Source organism: Bos grunniens, chromosome 7, assembly GCF_055505025.1.
Source record: "Bos grunniens cultivar Pamir isolate PY7600 chromosome 7, Bosgru_T2T1.0, whole genome shotgun sequence".
Lineage (NCBI taxonomy): Eukaryota > Metazoa > Chordata > Mammalia > Artiodactyla > Bovidae > Bos > Bos grunniens.
The window spans coordinates 93,716,136-93,735,332 of record NC_141171.1 but is presented as its reverse complement, the minus strand read 5'-3'; the positions used below and the strand labels follow the sequence as shown (position 1 = coordinate 93,735,332).

The 19,197-nt window shown below is 39.7% G+C and overlaps 1 protein-coding gene across 15 annotated transcripts in view; it reads left to right on the top strand.

Moving 5' to 3' along the window:
- KIAA0825 (KIAA0825 ortholog) overlaps positions 1-19,197 on the top strand; it is a 428,558-nt gene that overhangs the window by 219,193 nt on the left and 190,168 nt on the right. For all 15 annotated transcript variants that reach the window (XM_086413109.1, XM_086413116.1, XM_086413110.1 and 12 more), the window contains 3 exons: positions 4,115-4,274; positions 8,071-8,229; positions 10,049-10,143. In XM_086413109.1, coding sequence (XP_086269235.1) covers positions 4,115-4,274; positions 8,071-8,229; positions 10,049-10,143 — 414 coding nt within the window. The remainder of the gene's footprint in view (positions 1-4,114; positions 4,275-8,070; positions 8,230-10,048; positions 10,144-19,197) is intronic.

Here is a 19,197-nt window from a genome sequence, read left to right as displayed (position 1 = left end):
CTTTCTGTGTACCTGATTGTCAAAAAGGTACACATTTTTCATCTGGTAATGTAAGAATCCCAGAGGGCAACTGGGGCATATCACACTCAAGCTATAAACACACCCAGCTGTTTCTGTATGAAAATGTCAGCCTTCTCCTCGGTTTGGCACTGAGAGCTAAGTGATTTGTGGTATTGCAAAGATTTTTAAGGGTCCCTGATGAATTTAAATGTGTACATAGAGTCCTCCTGTCTTACAATTAGTCTTCAGTATAGAACTGCATGATATTGATAAAGGAGTTATGGTTCATATGGTCTACAGATCACTAAGCCAGACTCCCCCACACACTTTTTTTTTTTTTACACCATTCACAGATACTGTCCTCCATTCTTTTGAAATATATTCATATTGCTAGAAAGTACTATTGTAACTTTCTGCCTGAAACAACTAAAAGTTGTTAGTTTTAGTACATGGCAGTGATAGAGTTCAGGTTTTGGAATTATATGGACAAATACAAATCCTTTGTAAATGGGCCATCTTTTGTGAGTTATGGGGTTGTGCAGGTTGGATCCCTGGGTTGGGAAGATCCCCTGCAGCAGGAAATGGCAACCCATTCCTGTATTCCTGCCAGGAGAATCCTATGGACAGAGGAACCTGGAGGGCTACAGTCCATGGGATTGCAAAAAGTCGGACGCAACTGAGCGACTGAGCGCTCACGTACAAAGCTGGTAGACTTGTTTTGAAAGGTTAAATAACAGTCATAAAGCTCTTAACATCAAGCTTAGACCTAGTAAGCATTTGTTATTTATGAACTATTAAAATAAGCTGCACTGTTTAGTAGTGTGATGACAAATGCTCTTTACTAGTTTATGTTAATCTGTGAGACTTCATATTAATCGAAATTACTGTAAGTAATCATGTAAGTAGTGTAAATAATGTAAGAAATGTAAGTAATCATTTTCCTGGCCTTGTCATACTGACTTTTAAAAATTTACTTGTGGGGCATCCTGTGTGTAAGATTAAGAATAGCAGTCAGGAAAATGCTTAGTAACGTTGACAGTGACCTTAATCTTTACATTTGCATTGGATACCAATTTATAGGCTTTAATGCAAAGACTAAAAGATTAAGGCCACGTGTCATTATCCATGGCAGTGGGTGTAGAAGGGAGAGAAGAGAAGCAGAGTAAAAACAGTGGATTTGATTATAAAGTTAAATGTATGATACTGCTGAATTAGGAGACTATCAATAAGATAAGTGGAAAGTAATGTCTCTAATATACCTTGAGCTACATACAGAAATCCAGAGGTGAAATTTTTTCCTTAAAAGTTGATTTTAGTCTAAGTGTTTTATAAATAGCACCAACACATCTGATATTTTCTACAGTAGGGAATTGTCTAGCCAATATTTGGCTGATTAGTTTTATGTTGCAACTTGCATCAAAAATAATTTTTATTAACTTTTAAAAAATGTTTTACAGCCCTCAAAAATTCTGAATACACTTTATGTAGCTTGTAATTAGCATGGTGCTATATCTTTCTCGATTTCTCAAATAATTTCAATGTAAAAAAATCCAGATTTAAAAGTTATTTCATTTATTTGAAAAAGAATTAAATTTGACCTATTAACAGACTTTAGGTAATCACTTATGAGTTTGGGTGCTATAGAAACGCTTCATCCTGACTTTGCCTTTAAGTTGATTTTCTGATATACACATGAACTTCCATCTCTACTCATTTCTCACAGATAGACAATCATTTAGTTCATAGATCTATACCATGAGGAAGATGTATTTTAAACCATGATGTCTGTATACAGGTGGAGGGTTATATTTTTTGAAAATGGTGGCTCAGATGGTAAAAAATCTGCCTGAAATGTGGGAGATCTGGGTTCAATCCACGAATTGGGAAGATCCTCTGGAGAAGAGAATGGTAACCTACCCCAGTATTTGTAGGGCTTCCCTGGTGGCTCAGATGGTAAAGAATCCACCCACAATGTGGGAGACCTGGGTTTGATCCCGGGGTCGAGAAGATCCTCTGAAGAAGGGAATGGCTACCCACTCCAGTACACTTGCCTGGAGAACTCCACGGACAGAGGAGCCTGCTGGGCTGCCGTCCACGGTGTTGCAGAGCTGGGCAGGACTGAGTGACTAAACACCTTCACTACTTTTTCACATGAGGATGTAAGCACTTAAACTAAAATAGTTCTTCTGTTATGATAACTGAAATCTTGATTCCTCATGAAGATTATCTTGGATCCCCACGATATCATTTAGCCAGATTTCTTTCACTTGCACCCAGATTTAACTTTGATTTTATGGAAATTGTGAGCATAACTGCAATGGAAAGGCGGCAGCTGTAAGCAGTGCTTGTCTTGCATGCTGCCTGAAAGCATTACTATTCATTAAAATAACCTTCACTTTGTAGTAACACTCAAGCTGTAAACAGTCAACTTAGATTCTGGAGAACACACAGGCCAAAAAAAGTAAAGAAATGTCTGTCTTTGCAAAGTAATTTGTCGAGTTGAAGATTATTGTTTTTCATCATGGTGACCCTGACTTGGCTGGCTGGGTGCATATACAGATTAAGATTAATGCAGTTATTCCTTGGCTAAGGTCTGCCTCTTTCAGGGCACATTCTCCCTAATGACATGATTGATAGGCAGTCCCAAATCCAGAGAGGAACTCATTAATCATAGCATTGACTGAATCCAATCATTTGCTTCACCTGCACAGTGATGGACAGGAAAGGATACAGTTCAGGGGCTGACACTGAGACACTCCTTTGTCAGAGGGCCTCAACTTTTTCAATGTCAGCCTCTACAAAACCCGACAAATTTTGCTTGCAGCCTGTATGCAGTTTCAAAAATGATATTTACAAACTTCTATTACTGCACAAAAGTCTTTTCTGTTTGTTTGCTTGTTTACAGATTTACTCTACCTAATGGATATCTTTAAGAGTAGGATTTGGTTTCATTTTTTTTAGCAAGGCTTATAGGATCATAAACTTTTTTTTTTTTAAGAAGGATGTTTTGAGGCTACATGTGGAAGCAATATAAAAGTTAATGTCCAGCAGCTGGGTATCATTTGGTTCAGTCTTCAGGTCAGCGGCACTGACTCTTAGCAGAACTAATTTTATAATCATGGCAAAATCTCAGTAATGAACTGCAGTATATAGCTGATTACACCACAGTAAATTTCATTTAGTCTGGGAAACAGTGGAAAACCATGCCTTTTCTTAAGAATACTTAGACTGCAAAGCCTAACATGATCCTAATAGCACTTGTAATAAGAAAATTAGTGTAAAACATATATGATGTAAGTTGAGTATCGTGATTTATTTTGCACTGGTATAGTGTGAGAATTAAAAAAAAAGTCATCCATTACTACAATGTGAATAATGTTTAAAATAAAAAATAAGCCTATGAATTCTTATAAAAGAAACGTTTTACACATATAACTTGCACATTCCCGCTGTGCTTACAGGAGAGCCTTTTCCTGGAAGGATAAGCAGAGTAGTGACTTTTGCTAACTATCTGTTACCTGAAAGAAACAGGAGGGAGGGCATGTATTTTTAAAAGGCAACAAGTGTCAAAAGGCCAATTTAAAATACCCAGTGGTAAGCATTCCTCCAGGAAGCACCCAGCCTATATTTAGCATAATAGGCTCCCCCTTTTGACACTTTAATTAGTCTTTAATGTGTCTAAGACAGGTGTAAAGAGAAGGCTACAAAAGACAGAATACCAAAGCTATTTCTGGAATCAAAGATACTCCTTATCCTCAAAGAGAAAATACAAATTATTTCTTAAAAAGAAATGTTTTGTTTTCATCCCACGATTATAGCAATTTCAGCAATTGCGGTAATGGGAAAATGTTTTATAGATTGGAGTATAAATGCAATAAAGAAATATTTTAAAAGAAATGGTTCAATTTTTTAAAATGCTTTCAGGTGCTTAGTTCTAAGGCGCTGTTTATGGGAGCTGCCCGCCGTTTGGGGAAGGTATACCTATTTGAGCAAAGTCTTTATGGGTGCTTTGCATATGAGATTTACATCGAACACTCCACACTCAATCTCTTTGATTATTTTCCATCTTTACAATTCCTTACACTGATACTTAATACGCTTTCTTTGTATTTAGTGCATTTATGACAACAGAGAAAAGCACAGCCTTAGAAGAAGGAGATATCGCTCTTGAACTGACTGAGCAGAAAATAAACATGATGGTCCTGGATATCTGCCACAAACCAGGTGGCAGCGAATACCTGAGGCAAATTTATCACATCATGCGGCTCAATGAGGTAGGGAAACGGCCTTTTTACCGAGCAATTAGGTGTGTACTGGCCTGAGGCAGCGTCTGCTGGCAGCTAAGGGTTAGTCAAGGAGGTGATAATACTTCTTAAAGTCAATACCAAACTCAATATTGCATTATTAATAGAATCTATTCAGCCCAGGATGTTCTGCATTTGTACAGCAGAGGCTTCACGGAAACATTGTAGGTTTTATTTATATGGTTTAAACAATAACACGGCTCATAAACTCAACTCAGTTCGAAATGGTAGAGATGAGAGGTGTAGTTTGGGAATTGTGTATTTGTGACCGTCAAGTTGATGTTAAAATCTGGTATTTGTGAGATGAAGAATTTTCTGAAGACAGATTTTTAGCTCTTCCCTGCAGACGTCACATTTGTGTTGGTGAAGCTGAAGATTTCTTAGACATAATGAGAAACTTCGGAAGAATATCAAACCGTATTCAGGAGCAACTAGATTAAGCTAAGCAGGGAAGCTGATTAGAACCAATGTCATGCTTATTCACCTCTCTGCTGGGTTAAGCCTCTGACCTTCCCTGCTTTTGGTTGTTTTTAGCAAAAATGTGAAGAGTTGATGTTATTTACTTGAAACAAGTTTGCTAATTTAGGTTTTTAATTTGACCATACATAATCTGGGTTCAGGGGCTTCCCTGAGCTGGTAAAGAATCCACCTGCAATGCAGGAGATGCCAGTTCGATTCCTGGGTTGGGAAGATCCCTGGAGAAGGGATAGGCTACCCACTCTAGTATTCATGGGCTTCCCTGGTGGCTCAGATGGTAAAGAATCTGCCTTGCAACCTGGGAGACCTGGGTTCGATCCCTGGGTTGGGAAAATCCCCTGGAGGCGGGTTTGGCTGACCCACTCCAGTATTCTGGCCTGGAGAATCCCCTTGGACAGGGGAGCCTGGCAGGCTACAGTCCATGGGGTCACAAAGAGTCGGACACGACTGAGCAATAAGCACAAGCTCAATCTGGATTCAAATGTGACATCTAACGTGAAGCAGAATTGTGTTTATGTCTGCAAACACTGAATGCATTTTTGGCATAATAAAAATTGTGTAATATGAATAATGTTAAGATATAGCATTTTATCTCATTGAGGTAGGCCTTAAAAAAACATACATTTCCAAAGAGTGAATTAAACTCTACCACAGCATTTTATGACTCGGCTACATAAATGTTCTCCTTACTATGATCTATTTGAAAATTACTTCAAGTGAATCTTGTTTTCTGGCCTTCAGAGAGGTAATCAACCTCAAACAGGTGACCTAACAAGGTGATCAATGATCACCTGAGAAGGAGGCCTTTGTAGCTGTGAGAAACGGTCCTACTTCTGGAGGAACTGGAGCTAAGGAAGGATTGGTAACACAGGAACTCCACCTGTTCACTCTTGCTGAGGAGCTCTCACAGCTTGTCTGAGGGTTCCCTTTGGGGAAAGCAGGAAGTCTGGTGAACTGAAAGACCTCCATTGCGAAGTCACGGTCTTCGTGGGCATGATGTCATGGTCTTCACTGGTCACCTATTTTGGCCAAAGTAACTGTGGTGGTTACAGAGGAACAGATGTTTTAGTCAGAGTACCCTCAGAGCCTTAGTAAGGTTGAGTTATGATAGTTCTGAACACCGCGATTGCAGGTTTAAATGCCCCCTAATAGGATACTTCTCTTTTTCAAAGTTCCAAGAAGACAAAAGATTAGGAAATCACCCGTAAGCAAAATCAGCAAAAATTAAGTTGGGTATTCATTGGCTGTCAGCCACCTGTTGTATTCAGGAAATCGAAAGGCCATTTTCTCCTCGTGGAAGTCTGAGGAAGTGCTTCTGAGCAGATATGTAATGAGATCTGACGTACCTAAGACTCTGCGGGGGCATCGCCACATCTTAATCAATTAAATTCCAAGTTAAGGTTTTTCTTTTTTTCCAACTGAATATACTTACTGTTGGGGCTTCCCTAATGGCTCAGTGGTAAAGAATCTGCCTGCAATGCAGGAGACCAGGGTTCGATCCCTGGGTCGGGAAGATCCCTTAGAGGAGGGCATGACAACCCACTCTAGTACTCTTGCCTGGAGAATCTCATGGACAGAGGAGCCTGGAGGGCTGCAGTTCAAAGGGGCTGCACAGAGTCGGACATGACTGACATAACCATGCGTTATGGCAAGGTCTATCAGCTGGGAAAGCAGGCTCAGTATTTGATGGTTTATTTTGCTGAGTGAGATGCAGGGCTGAGAGGTAAGAGGCATAATGTGAGTTGAGGATAGAATCAAAGTAGGGAGGCCTCAGCCTGACTGCTTAAACAGTGCAGGCAGGAAGCGCAAGTAACACAAAGTGACTGAGTGACTAGCATAACACTTAGGGCTGCTTTTATGTGAAGCATTGTTATACTGTAGGTAAATTGCACCGTGAGGTTTGTGCATTTGATGAGTGGCATCGTGTCTTTAGCACTTTCGGGGGTGCTACTAAATAGTATTCGAAAGCAGTGTAAATACAGAGCGTATACAGGTACAGGCCTGGGTGAGTGGAAGCTGAGCTGTCAGGGAAGCCCCTGAATCTAAATTATGTATGGTCAAATTAAAAACCTAAGTTAATACACTTGTTTCAAGGAAATAAGAAGACAGCAACTCTTCCCATTTTTGCTAAAAGCAGCCAGAAGCAGGCAAGGTCAGAGGCTTAACCCAGCAGAGAGGTGCCATTGAGAGGGAAGTTTTGAGAGGAGGTGAGTTTTTAAGCATTTATCTTTGAGGAAAAGGTAAGGTGTTGGAGCATAAAAGTCCAAATGGTAGTTGAAGATGCTGGTCACGAGCACAGATGAGGGAGGCTTGTGAACAGGCTGATTCTGACATGGTGGGGCCTGAGATTCTGCTTTTCTAACAGGCTCCTAGGTAGAGTTTATTTGACTGACCTACACACAGGACTTGGAGCAGCAACGGTTGTCAAGATGACCTCTGAAGTTGTTTTCACTTCTGACTCTCTGAACCTAAGTCCTGCCCCTAAGCTTGAAGAAAACTTTATATTGTGACACACTAAAAATCACAAGGGCATGACTTGTTTATTAACAGTAAGTATTTGGTAGTTTGTGGGAAACTTTTAGTCCTTTAAATTTATCATTTTCCAGGAAGAGTCTTATAATTCAGATTAGGGTTATTCACCTTTTTATTTGTGGATGGAAAATAAAGTATAATACAATAGACTGACTTTTTTTGGCCCAAGCTGTCGCTGGAGGATAAAATTAAGATTACATATTTGGAGCTTCTATTGAACCTTGATAATTTTCAGTCCACAGCATGAAACCAGAGTTGAGGAGCTTACATTGTAATTCATTCTACATAGAGGGAGACTGCTTGCAGTGAACTATCAGAGTACTTAGCACTCTGCTGACATGGAGTAGGTAGCAACTATGCTTGATGAATGGATGAGCAATCTTGTACTGTGCGTAGTCAAGCTCCTGAGTTAAGTTTTGGTAACCCAGACACGGTAACATGTGAAGTAATGACAAGACAATGCCGATTAAAAAGATTCTGGTACAATCAAGCATACATTCATTATGTGAGAATTTGTTAAACAGTTTTCTGATCTTTCCTATGTATTAAGTGAACCTGTTTTTGATGGGTTTGTTACAATCCTGATTGGTATGTACTCTGTTGTTTCTTCTGAAAATGTAATCTGTCTTGAGGCAAGTAATACTCTAATCTAGCAAATGTGCTGGAAGCATAGATTTGGATATTGACCAGTTTATTTTTAAAGAGAATATGTGCTTCCTACCATCGCAACTTGTAATTTTTTTTTTCCCCCTTGAAGGTATATTTAAAAGAACAGCTGTTTTCTATGAATGGTTCAGAGGAAAAGCCATTACCCATCCAACCTTTAAAGACGACCTTGAAGAGTGTGGAAGATCAGCCCTCTGCTTTTAACCCTTTCCATGTGTACAAAGAGTTCAGTAAAAGCATGCTTGATCAGGTATGTGGAAATTAAATAGTAAATTTCATTAAAACTGTGTGCCTTTTTTTTGGTTTTACACAAGTAAGAAAAAAAAATGCTTTGTGTTTGAATATTTACTCAAAATCTTTTTTGATTAGCACGCAAAAGGCCTTGTTCTTGTTTGCATGGTCTGTGCAAATTGACTTTGGAAAAGTTATTTTACCTTCTTTTCTATTTGTCAAACTGATTCATCTTTTCAGTCTGTAAAATTTGACTTTTGACCCGGTCAGTTCACTGTGGGCAGAGGAGGGAACATCTGTTCGACTGTGTCAATGAGAGGCTTGAGAAATCCAGCTTTCCTTAAAATCTTCCTCTCCATGGCCGCTTCCACCCTCCCTCGATATACACAACTCGCAAAATACCTTGCAATCTTTATAAATTTATCTCATTTATCAGGTAAATTAAAAGATACTTTAAAAGTGATCATAAACAGAGCGCTGAGCTCCTATTTTCAGTGGCATGAAGTCAGTTAGCTGTTTCATAACCCTAAACACATTTCCGAATTTGAAATGAATTTGTTAATGATCTTAAAGTCAGGATATGTGAAATAAAGTCCATGTGATAAACACCACATATTTTTAATGTCAGAGTATGCTATCGTTTAAGCTGCATATTTCATAGTTACATGCAAAAGATCATCTTCATGCCAAAGTACTTGAAACCTAAAGTTGTTTTTGCTTTGTTCATTCTCCTGGTGTCTTTTTCCCAGTAACCTCCTGACGGACTATTGGAACTAGCAGGGCAGAAGAGAAGGATTGCTTGACCTAGAGCTCTGACGAAAATAAGAATTAAAACAAGGGCCTAATTCGGGATGCAGATAATATTTTTACCATGCCTGTTACAGCCCTCATCTACATTCATCAATACTGTAGTAGAATAAGACCTTCAAATGCTGACAACCCGGGGCAGAATTCTCCTGCTCTATGACAGGAGTGTAGTGCTCCATTAATCAGCAGGTGACAGGGCATAGTTCTTGTTGGATTTTAAACACTAGCCTGGACTCATATTATCAAAACTATTTAGTTTTAAGAGGAATAAGCATCCATAATACTTAAACACCAAATATATTGCATAAGTTTGAGTTTATTAGCTGCCTTCCTGTGTTGTACATTAGATGCCTCCAACCATAAATAATCATTGTAGCTGTTAAATTATCCTCACTTCATTTAAATAAATGGCATGTTGTATTCAGTTCTGAATTATGAGATTATCTTTCACAGTAATTTTTCTCCTTACTCTATTGTGAAATTATCTATTAAATGAGAAAAAAGAGAATTATATTATTTACACTTACAGGTCCTTATAATTTCCCCTTTAAAGCATTTTCTTAACTGAAAACATTAATATCACTCTCTAATTAAGCTGTGTCTTATAATTTGAGCCATAGTATCAATACTTCCATCTTTTTTTTTTTTAATCAAACTTCTGGGAGCTAAAAGAAACCTATAAATTTACACATGGAAAAGTTGCCAGTTATTTTGCTTTACAATACAAAGAGTCACACTTTCGGAGAAACTTGTTGGACAAATTCCATTAGCAGTTGGAAGAATATAACGACTGAAGAAATTGATTTATATTTTTATAAATAATGACTGCATCCCCAAATGGATTTATAAATTAATTGCTGTCTTATTGGAATAAAAACCTTCTTCTGTGGACATGATTGATGTTATCTGTCTAAGTCCTTGTTCTACACCCCCCTCCTTCTTAGTTAGTCTATCACAGCTGGAGCTTTAATTTACTGGTCATATTAACTCTGATTAATAACTAACAATAGCGTCTTCTCATTTATCAACAGTCAGCCATCACAAAATGGAACTGGGATTGGTCAGACTTGCTGCCAAATTACCTGGGACTGGATAAGATGACCTTCAGTGTACTGCTCAAAAACAGGTAATAGGACTGGGGACTTGGGGGATGCGTCTGGGGGATGAGGATATATGTCTTTTTTACACAGGGTGCATGTGAGTGTGTGTAGAGACACACATATGTGAAATTATCTGAAGTGTAGTTTCCGAATTTTGTTTTTCTAGAGTAAGCAATTGCAAAAGGCAGAAACATCTTTTTCTGAGATGAAATCGGTTGATTTTAGTCTGAACTTTCAATATTTCTGATGTTGTAAATGTAATAGTTCAGCATTGTAAACACCCAAAGTTATTGACTTGAATGTCATTATAATTCATTAGACTACTATGCCTTTGTTTACAACCATTTAATGAATGCATACAGAATGCCAAGCCAAATCAGCTGGTCTAATCAGAGGAAACATATAAGTAAAACTGTCAAGACTGAGTTTTTTGCGTTGCAGCCGGTCGTTCTGGCACGGCCTTGCCACAGTCTCTGTTGCATGTGACTGTACACACAGACACGCACACACGTACACGTACACCCAGGACAACGCGATAAAACGATCATGCTGGTTCAGCTGAGGAGTCCACACGTGTAATTTATTTTGCACAAAGGTATACATGTTTTCTTTACGTTTTAGATAAATATGTTTTTCCCCACACCTTCAAGGTTTTCAGTGAAAACACTAGTGTAAGTTTTAAGCTTGTTTTTCTCTATCAACTATCACATCTTTACATAAAGTATGTATGTGTGGTTGCTTTTATTCTTCAGGTATTATGTTTATTTATACTTACTTCTATATGTCTTCATGATGTATAATGTATTTTATCATTTTGAAATAATATAAAGCATCATTTTTCATAAAAGACAAATAGAGACAGTGACATAGTAGAATTGTCAATTCATCCTTGAGAAATCTGGGTGCATAAAAGAAAATATCTTGAGAGAGAGATTCTGGTATTTCCCAGATGAAGGTTTTTTTTATTTTTATTTTTTAAAAGGCAGCTTTGTTGCCAAAAAAAAAAACAAACTGTAGATTTAAAGTGTGTTGTCACTGTGGTATTCCTAATGTTTCACCCCTGAGTGAAGCTCACCCACCAATCATGGACAAAGTTGAGCAATCCAGAAACTTCCCCATCGAGAACAGAGTTTTCTCTCAGCAAGCTTTCCACCTGGCAGGCAAGGTGCTAAGGGCCAGGGTATAGTTCAGAGTGTTCGCTATTCATGCACACTTCCTCACGGGTGCTCCTGTCTTGTCTCAGAGTTGCTTGGAGAGGTGGGAGGAGAGACCAGATCTTCTGTTGAATCTATGGCTACATAATGTTTGCTGTTAATTAGTTGCTAAGTTGTGCCTGACTCTTTTGGAGCCCTATGGACTGTAGCCCGCCAGGCTCCTCTGTCCATGGGATTTCCCAGGCAAGAATACTGGAGTGGGTTGCCATTTCCTTCTCCAGGGGATCTTCCTGACCCAGGGATCAAATCCACGTCTCCTGCGTTGGCAGGTAGATTCTTGACCACTAAGGCACCAGGGAAGCCCCACAGTATTAACTGGCTATCTGGAAACAAACTAGGGAAGATAAGTCATTTTCCCCCTGATACCTGGGAAGTTTTGAGTTTATGTAGATTTAGCAGTATTGTATTTTACTAAGTTTTGCAGTTGTGAATTGCCTGCTGCCAGTCCACTAAATGGTGCTGTAAGGGCAACACATCCTTCAAAACTTACTATATTTGCTCTAATATACTATATTAGACTCAATATAGTCTAAAAGTAAGACTCAAACCTTACTATATTTACTATATACAAAAGTGAATTGGTAATATTCACTATTCAGTGAATTTGTGTTTTACCCCACATTGCATATTATTTTTGTTTAACAAATTTAGGTATACCTCCATTAGGCTGATAGCTATTAAACTCTATTCCCCTGAGATATTATGTACAGGAATGAGTGGAGAAAAAGAAATCTCACAAGTTTAGCCAGAAGTAGTAACAGGTCAAAACAGTTCTCTTGGAAAAGGGTCATGAATTTTGAACGGGAACAGCTAGATTCTGTTTCTTAGAATCTTATAAAAATGGTATGAAAGGCATTCTATTTTAAGGTACCACATACCACAAGCTACAATGAATACAATGAATATAACTGAGCTGCCTTAGAAGAATGAAAGACATCTGAGAGTTTTTAATCTCTTTTAGCACTTTCCTATTTATTTTAAGAATGTTATTTATGAGACCTGATTAATATTGAATTCGTAAGGAAGATTTTTTTCCCATTATTTTCTCTGAGAGATTCTTGTTTGGATTTATCTGAAGTGCCAATTTAAAAAATAAATAGGGCATTGAATTTTTTACAACGTGGTTATTTGAAATTACATATTTGAAAATGAGATCACAGAGTATTGAACTTCAAAAATGAGGATTATAGATACTATCCTATATCCAAAAAGTGATACTTTGTACCTACACCTATGATCTTTGCTGGTAGGCAGAGCCAAAGACAAAAACCTAGAGCAACTTAGCTGAATATGCTGTTTTTTTCTCCCCCAGAGTTACTAAACAGTCAGTTACTTCTTTTTCTTTTTCTCTCTTTAATTGGTAATAAATTTATACTAACCCATCCCTGCACTGTGGTTGAGTTCATACATGGTGCCGCAAATGTTGTCTGGGGACTTAATCTTACAAAGAAATGGAACTCAAATCCACAAGCTTGAAAAAAGTCGAGGAGGAGGGAATCCTTTCTATTTACCTCCTAAATTCCTTTGTGCCTGGCCTTCAAATTCAGCATCATAAGCAGACCGTCCATGCACTTATTCTCACAAGATTTGATTACCCCGAGTAGACGAGACCTCCCTCACCTCCAGAGCAGGGTGGAGGTGGGAAAACAGGATTCCTGGCTTCTTGGGCCAGAGCTGTTGTGAGCTGACCTTAGGAAAGTGATCTCAACTATTCGACTGTGGATTTTCTCATCTTTCAGTCAGTTCAGTTCAGTCGCTCAGTCCTGTCTGACTCTGCGACCCCATGGACCACAGCACGCCAGGCCTCCCGGTCCATCACCAACTCCCAGAGTTCACTCAAACTCATGTGCATCGAGTCAGTGATGCCATCCAGCCATCTCATCCTCTGTCGTCCCCTTCTCCTCCTGCCCCCAATCCCTCCCAGCATCAGGGTCTTTTCAAATGAGTCAGCTCTTCGCATCAGGTGGCCAGAGTTTCAGCTTCAACATCAGTCCTTCCAATGAACACCCAGGACTGATCTCCTTTAGGATGGACTGGTTGGATCTCCTTGCAGTCCAAGGGACTCTCAAGAGTCTTCTGCAACACCACAGTTCAAAAGCATCAATTCATCGGCGCTCAGCTTTCTTTATAGTCCAACTCTCACATCCATACATGACCACTGGAAAAACCATAGCCTTGACTAGATGGACCTTTGTTGGCAAAGTAATGTCTCTTCTTTTTAATATACTGTCTAGTTTGGTCATAACTTTCCTTCCAAGGAGTAAGCGTCTTTTAATTTCATGGCTGCAGTCACCATCTGCAGTGATTTTGGAGCCCCCCAAAAATAAAGTCAGCCACTGTCTGCACAGTCGAGAGAATGTTAAAGGAAGATGTGCATTGGTTTTGAAAGTTGAAAAGACAATACATACTTAGAGAAGTAGTAGCATTGGCACAAAGCGGTGTTAGTGTCTGGCTAGGCACCAGTGAAGGTCATTTGGGATTAGTAGGGAGTTGGAGGTGGGAGGTGGTCCAGACAGGTTATACCTGAAGTTATGTCCATGGAGGTTATGTAAACTCCAGGTATAGACCAATCATGAGGGTCAGAACAAGTGTCAGGTCAGAGGGCAGGCAGCATGCCCACAGGTCTGTGAGACACAGTGAAAACGTGAGCAAGGAGGAGGGTCTAGGACCAGGTGAGGCTTGTAGGGGCTAAAGACTCAAGGGATGAGCCCCGGAGGGATGGTTCAGGTACATGAAAGAGGAGATATGGTGGTGCCGATAATACGTGTATCTGAGACAACACTGACCTGTGTTCCACAAGCGGACTCTGCTGACTCCAGCATCAGAAAATATCCTGAAGTGGCTGGCTGCTTGAGTCCTTGTCCAGGAATGGCCTTCTGCTCACCCTCAGCCCTTATCTCAAAACAGGTCTCTCCAATTCCTGATGTTCGAAGTTCATTGCCTTTCCTGCCCTTTGGATTCTCCAAACTCTTCGCTGTTTTAGGGTCTTGGTACTTGTAATTCTCTCAGCAACTTCCATGGCCGGTGCCATCTTGTCTATCTGGGCACGTGTTACCTCCTCAGAGAGGTCTTGGCTTATCACCTGTCTAAAGTGATCCTCCAAGTCTGCGTTACTGTGGTTTCTCAGTTGAGTTATCACCATCTGAAATCATAGTTTCTGTTTATTGTTGCTTAACTCTGCTCCCCCCCACATCCCCCTACCCCTGCCTCTGGAGTGAAAAATAAAATCCATGAGAATAGGGCCTTGGCTGTCTTAACTCCAGCTGTGTCTTCAGGGCCTAGAATAGCCGTTGGGCACATAGCAGTCTCTGAGTAATATCTGTTGAATTAATTAACGAGCAAATGAGGAATAAGAATACAGAGAAAAAGTCAGCCCTTGACAGATGAATACAGAGTAGGTATTCTCTAAAGGTGGTGTTTGATCAATAGGCATGTTGAAATATGAAGTGTATCCTGCAAAATCTCAAGTAAAAAGTTATCTATGTGCATATTCATTCATTTGGATGAAAAGCAGGTTAATTAAGCTTTGTCTGTTTAAAATGCCTGTTTTTTTTTATGTGAAGTTCAGCTCAAATTAAAAGCACAGAACATTGGTCTTTCTTTAATTAATTGATCCAATTCAAGCCATAACCTCTTTAGCAACAAAGTCTGTTCTTTACTCCACGATTCAGATTCAGAAGTCTTTTAATTTTGGGGTGGTAGGGTCTGTATCTGTTAAATGATAGTCATGTTGAAAAATGTAAGATGGAGTTAGCTGACAAAAATATCCAACCAAACCTTTGTAAATTTGTGATTTTCAAGGCATTTAAAGAAATAGGTAGTAGCTGAGACCTCAGAAAAGAGATCCTGAATATGTATGATGATATATGTTTTTCAACTTAGAAGGTTTGCCGTTGTGGAAAATAAAGACTCCTTAGAGGTTAAGAAAATCAGCATATATATCAGTTCTACACCTTTACCTTTAATGCCATATAAGACTAAGTACAGTGATTGTACATTGATCTTTTGAAATAATCAAGGTGCTTTTCACAGTTTCTTACTATTACTTTCCTGCTTTCTTTCTCACCCACTTTAAAATAAATCCAGACTGTCGAATGAGATGGTGATTGCATTTGCAGGAGAGCTCACCAAAAGGAACACTCTATATTCCTTCCTTCGTGGCGAATCTCCAGATTGCCATTTTGATATTGTTTTCTTTGCCGCTGGAACAAATTTATGTCGCTTCTTTTCTCTTTACCTTATTTATTCCAAACTAACTCGCAAGAATTGTGGTGTCGAAAATAACGTGTGAGGACAGTGGAACGCTCTGCTATTTTAACCATCTGAATATACTGCATATGAGTTTGGCTTCGAGTTGAGCAAACACAATTAAATGTGATGGCAGAAACAGCAGAAGGGGTGGTGGTGGCAGATTTCTGGCTATCACTGGGAGGCCTTTCCAGGTGGACAATAACCGTACATCTGAGAGGAAAGAGAGATGAGAAAACACGTTTTAAAAGAGCCACGGATCTGTGGAATTGATTGCTTGCTTTTAATAATAATAATTGTCGACGTGCTTCTCAGCTGTGTTGGATTATCCTGTATGTGCCCTGTGGTGTGTAGAGGGTAGGAAATACTGTCTCTGGCCTTGACCAACATATGCTGTGCTCTCCAATGCGTGTTCTCAGGCGGAGCCGCCGTTAGCACACTGTTTATGGCTGCTCACAGCAGTAAGTTCCTGACGCAGCAGCCAGCTGCCCGGTTATGGAGAGGTGGGTTTAAGGGAAAGAGGAAGCTGATTGTACGAATATACACCTCTGAGCCATTACATCCATCGCATATGCCATGGCATTCCTATGTGGTCCTTTTTTTTCCCCAAGCTCTCATTCCCTGGAAAACCCTTTCTTTCCCACCTCCACTCAAATACCTCAAACTCTGACTCTACCTACCATCACCATCTTCCCTAACAGGAGCAGGCTTCCCTTCCATTTTTAATTCCTGAAGCAGCATGTTTTTTGGACAGAGATTGTCTACAATGTCTTTGCAATACCGAAATTTAACGTTCTGATCCTCGGCATTTTCAGGGCTTAGGGCTTTGGTACATGAATCAAACAAACCCTTCAATGTGCATTGTTTCCTGAGCGACTGAACTGAAATGAACTGAACTGAACTTGTATATGTATATAGTACTTTCACAGACATCTTCCCCTTTGATCCTCATAACAACTAGGTAATGAGAGATAGGTACTTGTGAGGGTCAAAACGATGTGCCCAAGATCACAGACATGAACTAGCATCTGGAAGGCAAAATGAAGGCTTCTGATTCTGTATCTGGTACTTCATCTACAATACTGCACCGTATTCCTGGTCAGTTTCTTCTAGCTTTATCGAGATGTTGTTGACATGCAGCACTGTGTAAGTTTAATAAGGTGTACAGGGTGTTGATTTGGCACACTTATATATTCCAGAATGGCTACCATCTCAGTGCTACCTAACACCTCTGTCACCTCACATAGTTACCATTTCTTTTTTGTGGTGAGAACATGTCAGATCTACTCAGCAACTTTCAAGTATATGATAGAGTAGTATTAACTGTAATCACCACGAGGTATACTAGTCTCATCACTGCAGATTCGTACCTATAGGTCAAAGTGTGTTTTTTTTTTTATTCTATATTCACTATATAAGTACTGGTGACAGTGAAGACAGAAAACAAAAGACACTTGCCAATTCCATAGACATTTAATTATAACCTTATAAAGGAGGTACTGTGTTACCCTTATTATCCTGATAAAGAATCTAAGGCCCACAGCTATGAGCTCTAGGCGATGGTGTTCAGATTCTGGCTCATGCTCCACGTTCTTAACCACTTGTATTAATTTTCTAGAGTTTTGCTTATGTCCATGGAATTCTCCAGGACAGAATGAAAGTGGGTAGTCTTTCCCTTCTCCAGGGGATCTTCCTTACCCAGGGATTGAACCCAGGTCTCTCACACTGCAGGTGGATTCTTTACTAGCTGAGCCACAAGGGAAGCCCAAGAATACTGGAGTGGGTAGCCTATCCCTTCTCTAGCAGATCTTCCTGACCCAGGAATCAAACCTGGGTCTCCTGCATTGCAGGCAGATCCTTTACTAACTGAGCTATCAGGGAAGCCCTTGCTTATGTTACTCCTTCAAATGCTGAAGGGTGTCCTTGAGTGCTAGTCCACAATATTTTTAGTTCATTGGGAATTTCCACTTTGGTTATCACAATACTTATCTCCCCTCTTCAACCCTTATATCCCTCTCAGCAACTGCCCTGCCATCACCTATTTACCAGGAAAAATAAAATAACCTGAAATGAACCTCCTAGCTTTTCTTCCTAAACTTCGGTTTTGTTTATGTTATCTCCAATCCTTTGCTTCTTGTCTCTAGCCTTGGAGGAAGAAAGCCCTCTTCTCTTTAAAACTTGAGAAGTTGACTGCATTTAGGTTGTAGAGGGTCTGAGGTCTGAGAAATTTGGACTTGAACCACTGGACTTGAAGGAATCATTAAAGCCCGTAAGGAGTGATAGGAAGCATAAAGCTACTTTAGGACATTAATAATCAATGTGGTGGAGAGGTAGGATAATTTAAAAGAAGGAGAACCAGATTAGAGACTGCTGCTAGAGACTGAGGAGATTATATATCACTGATATAAAAGACATTCCTAAGGAAGCTTGGGGGCCCAGCTCAATCTGTTCCTAATATTCGTAAAAATAGCTCTGATACTTTCTCTTTGAAGACAGTGTGGCCTAGGTATTTATAGAAAGGTGCCATGCTTATCATTTCTTCAAACTGAGTGTGTCAGTTCAAATCCTCCAAGCAGGGATTAGAGGTCCATGAGGTTTAACAGAAAAAACGCACATGGAGTATAAAGAGGAGAAAACCCAGTTGCTGATCTGATACCTGTGAAAGGAGGGAAGGCAGGGGGGAAGATTAGGTGGGAAGAGCCTCAGATAACAGGGTGGTTCTCGGAAAGTGTTGACAAGGCCAAGGAGGACTCCTTGAGTTTAAGTCGCACAGTGGAAGAGCCCATGTCCTGCAGGAATGGGCTGGTAGTATAAATCCGCTGTGCTCAGACACGGACTGAGACCCACTTGGGAGAAGCGTGGCCTGAGCACAAATGTCACAGTAGATGCAGAGAAGTGACCGCGAGGGCCCTCACTTCCCGTGCTGACTGCAGCAGGAGGCGAGAGCGGTGCATTTCCATGGCTTCCACAGTGGGGATGCCAAGAATGATTCTGTTACGTGTGGAGAGGTTGTGTGTGTGTGTATTATGTAAGTGAAGAAGGATGAGATTTAAATAAAGCTCTCTGTTACTTCAACGAGGTAGAAAACAGACAACCTAAATAAATACGTTAAATGCTATTGACAGAAATGCAGAATTGGCAACATTTTGATGAAAGGAAGGTATAATAATTTTCTCAAAAGCAGCCATGGGAGAATTTTTGCTTGTCAAGTTGAACCAAAATTCACTTTGTAATGAATTTTCTCCTACCTAATTATGCATTCACATACTGGCACTTTGGGGTTCTTGCAACGGATCAAAAGCTATTAAAAAGTTGCTTGAACGGAGTAAATTCTTTTTTCAATAACTATTCTTTAAATCTCTCCCCTGTCAAATTCTATTCAGACCCCAAAGCCTCTGTGATGTTTTCCTGCAAAAAAGTTTCAGCATAGTTTCTACCAGGAGTAGCTGTCATGGGCCCATTGATTCAGTTTGGCCGTAGATGAAAAGAACATTGACTGCTTTCGGGCTTATTGGTTATCACTGAATATCTCTGTCTATTTTGTTGCTATATCAACATGAAGAGAGGAAATTATCTCTTTGAAGATATGTTTATTATGACATAATTATGAGAGAAATT